The 6,830-nt window shown below is 39.0% G+C and overlaps 1 protein-coding gene across 1 annotated transcript; it reads left to right on the forward strand.

Moving 5' to 3' along the window:
* The first annotated feature begins 4,415 nt into the window (after positions 1–4,415).
* LOC137621820 (sporozoite surface protein 2-like) lies at positions 4,416–5,648 on the forward strand. Its single transcript, XM_068352327.1, has one exon. It carries the CDS (start codon positions 4,416–4,418, stop codon positions 5,646–5,648), a length of 1,233 nt encoding a protein of 410 aa, XP_068208428.1.
* Positions 5,649–6,830: the final 1,182 nt, after the last annotated feature.

Genomic DNA, 6,830 nt, shown 5'->3' on the forward strand with positions numbered 1-6,830 from the left:
CGAAACTGACGTAATGTCCGGCAAACCCTAAACTGATGAAGTGTTCCGCAAACCCTAAACTGATGAAGTGTTCCACAAACCCTAAACTGATGAAGTGTTCCGCAAACCCTAAACTGATGAAGTGTTCCACAAACCCTAAACTGATGAAGTGTTCCACAAACCCTAAACTGATGAAGTGTTCCACAAACCCTAAACTGGTGAAGTGTTCCGCAAACCCTAAACTGGTGAAGTGTCCTGCAATCCCTAAACTGATGAAGCGTCCTGCAATCCCTAAACTGATGAAGTGTCCTGCAATACCTAAACTGATGAAGTGTTCTGCAAACCCTAAACTGGTGAAGTGTTCTGCAAACCCTAAACTGGTGAAGTGTCCTGCAATCCCTAAACTGATGAAGTGTCCTGCAATCCCTAAACTGATGAAGTGTCCTGCAATCCCTAAACTGATGAAGTGTCCTGCAATCCCTAAACTGATGAAGTGTCCTGCAATCCCTAAACTGATGAAGTGTCCTGCAATACCTAAACTGATGAAGTGTTCTGCAAACCCTAAACTGGTGAAGTGTCCTGCAATCCCTAAACTGATGAAGTGTCCTGCAATCCCTAAACTGATGAAGTGTTCCACAAACCCTAAACTGGTGAAGTGTCCTGCAATCCCTTAACTGATGAAGTGTTCCGCAAACCCTAAACTGGTGAAATGTTCTGCAATCCCTAAACTGGTGAAGTGTCCGGAAAACCTTAAACTGATGAAGTGTTCCGCAAACCTTAAACTGGTGAAGTGTCCTGCAATCCCTAAACTGATGAAGTGTCCTGCAATCCCTAAACTGATGAAGTGTTCCACAAACCCTAAACTGGTGAAGTGTCCTGCAATCCCTAAACTGATGAAGTGTCCTGCAATCCCTAAACTGATGAAGTGTTCCTCAAACCCTTAACTGGTGAAGTGTCCTGTAATCCCTAAACTGATGAAGTGTTCCACAAAACCTAAACTGGTGAAGTGTTCCACAAACCCTAAACTGGTGAAGTGTCCTGCAATCCCTAAACTGGTGAAGTGTTCCACAAACCCTAAACTGGTGAAGTGTCCTGCAATCCCTAAACTGGTGAAGTGTTCCACAAACCCTAAACTGGTGAAGTGTCCTGTAATCCCTAAACTGATGAAGTGTCCAGAAAACCTTACCGATGAAGTGTTCCGCAAACCCTAAACTGGTGAAGTGTCCTGCAATCCCTAAACTGATGAAGTGTTCCACAATCCCTAAACTGATGAAGTGTTCTGCAAACCCTAAACTGGTGAAGTGTCCTGCAATCCCAAAACTGATGAAGTGTCTGAAAAACCTTAAACTGATGAAGTGTCCTGCAAATCCTTAACTGATGAAATGTCCACCAAACTCTAAACTAATGAAGTGTCCTGCAAACTCTAAACTAATGAAGTGTCCTGCAAACTCTAAACTGACGAAGTGTCCTGCAAACTCTAAACTGACGAAGTGTCCTGCAAACTCTAAACTAATGAAGTGTCCTGCAAACTCTAAACAGACGAAGTGTCCTGCAAACTCTAAACAGACGAAGTGTCCTGCAAACTCTAAACTGACGAAGTGTCCTGCAAAATCTAAACTGATAAAATGTTCTGCAAACTCTAAACTGAGGAAATGTCCTGCAAACTCTAAACTGATGAAGTGTGCTTCAAGCTCTAAACTGATGAGTCCAGAAATCCCTAAACTGATGAAGTGTCCTGCAAATCCTAAACTGATGAAATGTCCTGCAAACTCTAAACTGATGAAGAGTCATGCAAAATCTAAACTGATAAAATGTTCTGCAAACTCTAAACTGAGGAAATGTCCTGCAAACTCTAAACTGATGAAGTGTGCTTCAAGCTCTAAACTGATGAGTCCAGAAATCCCTAAACTGATGAAGTGTCCTGCAAATCCTAAACTGATGAAATGTCCTGCAAATTCTAAACTGATGAAGAGTCATGCAAAATCTAAACTCGTGAAGTGTCCTGCAAGCTCTAAACTGTTGAAGTGCACTGCATACTTTAAACTGATGAAGTCCAGAAATCCCTAAACTGATGAAGTGTCCAGCAAATCACTAAACTGATGAAATGTCCTGCAAACCCTAAACTGATAATGTATCCTGCCCACCCTGAGTGGTAAAGCAGCCTGCAAACCCCGATGGGAGCAACAGCCTGCAAACCCTGGCCGATGGAGCGGCCTGCAAATTCTGGCAGTAGTGGTGTCCTGTAAACCCTGGCAGAATAATCGTCCTGCAAACACCATGGGATTAGTTCCCTGAAAACCAATGGATGAACTCTACAGAAACCCTTGGATTAAATGTCCTGCAGACCTATCTGTCAGCATTTGCAAGATACTATATCCTGCAAATGCTAACAGATAGGTCTCCTGCAAGGCTTAGCGAATGAGGTCTACTACAAATGCTGACAGTTGAGGTGTGTCTCCTTCAAGCCCTTATGAATGAGACCTTTTGCAAGTCCTGATAGACAGAGGTCTACTACAAATCCTGACAGATGAGGTCTCCTGGAAATACAGACAGAGGTGGTCTCCTTTGAAATGCTGACAGATGAGTTCGTCTTGAAATGCTGACAGAAGGGTTCTTCTGGAAATGCACTAATAAATTAGGTCTCCTGTTAACCATGATGGATGGCCTCTTGTAAGACCTGATGAAGGACATCTCATCGTCAAGCCCTGATGAATGAAGTCTCCTACAAGACTTGAAGGAATAGGTCTCCAGAGAGCCCCTATCTAACGAAGTCTCTGGCCAAGCCTGGCAAATAATCTCTCCAGAAAATTAAGCTCGAAGAATATATCTTCGTAATCTTATGGGATCATTAAGTCGTCCTGCAAATCATTAAAATTAATCCTGATTATCACTGGTTCTAAACTCTATCATACTATTCGATCTTCTGCAAAACTTCAAGAATGTTATGAACCACCAAGAATCAGTTGGAGTTGTCGAATCTGGATATCCTCTGGCCTGGTGTTCCACTAAGCATGATCAACTCTTAGGAATTACCGGTGAGCAGCAAGAGTCCTATAAGAAAATTTCTGTCTGGGTAATGATTACTTATAAGATGTATTAGGCTAAACTGAATGCTGTTCCTTGAGTTTTATATTACAGTCTTAGAAAAAAATAATGATTTTAATTCTATTACTAATAATTAAGCAATCAAATCATGCATTGTTGTACAGTAAGGTATAACAACGTAAAGCATCATATATTATTGGTAATGCAGGAATATGACTAGACTAAAATAACATTATACATGTCACATAATTTACTTTCATTTCAGATACCCAGTCAGCCATCTGGTGGTTAACAAATTACCGTTTATACCCTTGGCATCAGGTCAGCTATTCACATACTGGAGGTCGGGCATGTGTCTTTGAAAAAGCCCAAACCTCAGACAATTTTCAAAAACGCCTTTCAGAAGTCAGGAGTGCCAGCAAGTGTCTTGCAAAGCCTATTGGTTAAAGTCTTGAAGATCCTTGTGGATGAAGTCTTGGAAATTCTGGTGGATGAAGTCTTACTAATAGCAATGGTTAAAGTCGAGGATTCTAGTGGATGAAGTCTCGCAAATTCTGGTGAATAGTCTTGCTAATATTATTGGTTTAAGTCTTGCAACTTCTGGTGGATGAAGTCTTGCTAAAATTATTGGTTGAAGTCTTGCAAATTCTGGTGGAATAAGTCTTGGCAATTCTAGTGGTTGAAGTCCTCCAAATTCTGTGGATGAGGTCTTGCAAATTCTGGTAGATGAAGTCTTCCTAATAGTATTGGTCGAAGTCTTGCAAATTCTGGTGGATGAACTCACAAATTCTGGTAGATGAAGTCTTCCTAATAGTATTGGTCGAAGTCTTGCAAATTCTGGTGGATGAACTCACAAATTCTGGTAGATGAAGTCTGACAAATTCTGGTGGATGAAAACTTGCGAATTCTGGTGGATGAAAACTTGCGAATTCTGGTGGATGAATTCTTGCAAATTCTGGTGGATGAATTCTTGCAAATTCTGGTGGATGAATTCTTACAAATTTTGGTGGATGAAGTCTTACAAATTCTGGTGGACGAAGTCTTCCTGATCTTAATGAGTGAAGTCTTGCAAAATCATATGGAATTAAGTCTTTTTGCAAATCTTAGCTGATTTATCTTCCAAATCATAGAGGTTATAATCATGCAAAGCCTAGTGGATGAAATTTCTTGGATCATCGTCATATCTCATCGGGCCAATATCGAACCCGCAGGAGGATTTTGTCGTTTCTGTGAGGGCTTGATCTGAGCAATGAGGGCCATGATAGTGAAGCCTTCTGAAGTCAGTTCAGCCATGATAGTCAATCCTTCTGAAGTCAATCCAGCCATGATAAGTCAATCCTTCTGAAGTCAATTCAGCCATGATAGTCAATCCTTCTGAAGTCAATTCAGCCATGATAGTCAATCCTTCTGAAGTCAATTCAACCATGATAGTCAATCCTTCTGAAGTCAATTCAACCATGATAGTCAATCCTTCTGAAGTCAATTCAACCATGATAGTCAATCCTTTTGAAGTCAATTCAACCATGATAGTCAATCCTTCTGAAGTCAATTCAGCCATGATAGTCAATCCTTCTGAAGTCAATTCAGCCATGATAGTCAATCCTTCTGAAGTCAGTTCAGCCATGATAGTCAATCCTTTAGTCAATCCTTCTGAAATCAGTTCAGCCATGATAGCCAATCCTTCTGAAGTCAATTCAGCCATGATAGTCAATCCTTCTGAAGTCAATTCAGCCATGATAGTCAATCCTTCTGAAGTCAATTCAGCCATGATAGTCAATCCTTCTGAAGTCAATTCAGCCATGATAGTCAATCCTTCTGAAGTCAGTTCAGCCATGATAGTCAATCCTTCTGAAGTCAATTCAACCATGATAGTCAATCCTTCTGAAATCAGTTCAGCCATGATAGCCAATCCTTCTGAAGTCAATTCAGCCATGATAGTCAATCCTTCTGAAGTCAATTCAACCATGATAGTCAATCCTTCTGAAGTCAAATCAACCATGGTAGTCAATCCTTCTGAAATCAGTTCAGCCATGATAGTCAATCCTTCTGAAATCAGTTCAGCCATGATAGTCAATCCTTCTGAAGTAAATTCAGCCATGATAGTCAATCCTTCTGAAGTAAATTCAGCCATGATAGTCAATCCTTCTGAAGTCAATTCAGCCATGATAGTCAATCCTTCTGAAGTCAATTCAACCATGGTAGTCAATCCTTTTGAAGTCAGTTCAGCCATGATAGTCAATCCTTCTGAAGTCAATTCAACCATGGTAGTCAATCCTTTTGAAGTCAGTTCAGCCATGATAGTCAATCCTTCTGAAGTCAATTCAGCCATGATAGTCAATCCTTCTGAAGTCAGTTCAGCCATGATAGTCAATCCTTCTGAAGTCAATTCAACCATGGTAGTCAATCCTTTTGAAGTCAGTTCAGCCATGATAGTCAATCCTTCTGAAATCCGTTCAGCCATGATAGTCAATCCTTCTGAAATCCGTTCAGCCATGATAGTCAATCCTTCTGAAATCAGTTCAGCCATGATAGTCAATCCTTCTGAAATCAGTTCAGCCATGATAGTCAATCCTTCTGAAATCAGTTCAGCTAGTCAGTCTGTGGGGAACCCTGAAGAATCGTGAATGCTGTGAATAAAGAATCAAGTGGGATCAGCTGAAGGTGATCTGGCCTGTCAATCTCCCAACCGTAAACATCAATTGCTGACTGAACTCTTAATTACAGGTAAGAATTGGATTTCTTTTGACGAAACTTATATTGGGTTGTCACTTGGAGGAAATATACTATGTACTTCCTTTGGAAATGCAATTTAATTTGGTGTATTTGACTAAATATATATTAGGAATTATTGTTTTTCAGACAATGTGAGAAGAGAGAAAAAAATAGTTAAGACTTTATTCAATAGTGATTTAATTCCATCACTGAAAAATTATAAATCAGAAACACTAACTTTTTAAGCAATCAAATCATATATTATATAGTAGCTGCTGTTCTAAAAATTAAATCTATTTTATTAACCTACAGTAGATTATTCAAATATACATCAACAGGAATATCTTATGGTTTAGTAATGCAGTCTTAATTTCTTTCAGAAATGTAATGAACTAAAGTGGTTAACAAATGAACAACCACAGTTTTTATTGAGTAGGACAACTATTTACATACCGGAAGTCTATCATACGAAGTTGAATATTTCATTACTTTGACAAATCTGCTCCTATTTACAAGAGAGTCTTCAAGAAGCCTGAAATACCAACATCAAGATTTCCATCATATCCGAACTCTTTATATCAAGTGTGCTTCGGTTTCTATGTTCAGAACCGAGCGCTTAACGTAGTTAAAGGGAAGATATTTTTATTCGTTTTGGTTTATTTATATATTTATTCATTTATTTACTTATTTATTCATAGTTTATTAGGACAATATGCATTTTTTCGTCGTAAACTTTTACGAGACTTGAATTACATTTTTTTTTTTTTACAAAATCACCGAGAGTAGTGTGTGTTTTAATTCAAGCTGATTTACTACTACTACTACTACTACTACTACTACTACTACTACTACTGTTATTATTATTATTATTATTATTATTATTATTGCTAGCCAAGCTACAACCCTACAGTAGTTAGAAAAGCAAGATGCTATAAGCCCAAGGGCTCAAACAGGGACAAATAGCCCAGTGAGGAAAGGAAATAAGAAAATAAATAAACGATGAAAAAAAAATTAATAAATTACTTTAAGGGCTGTTTTTCTGGTCTTATACAGCAGGAGAATCCTACTATCTACAGGACCTCCACAGTCATTTT

The sequence above is a fragment of the Palaemon carinicauda genome, chromosome 28 (assembly GCF_036898095.1).
Source record: "Palaemon carinicauda isolate YSFRI2023 chromosome 28, ASM3689809v2, whole genome shotgun sequence".
Lineage (NCBI taxonomy): Eukaryota > Metazoa > Arthropoda > Malacostraca > Decapoda > Palaemonidae > Palaemon > Palaemon carinicauda.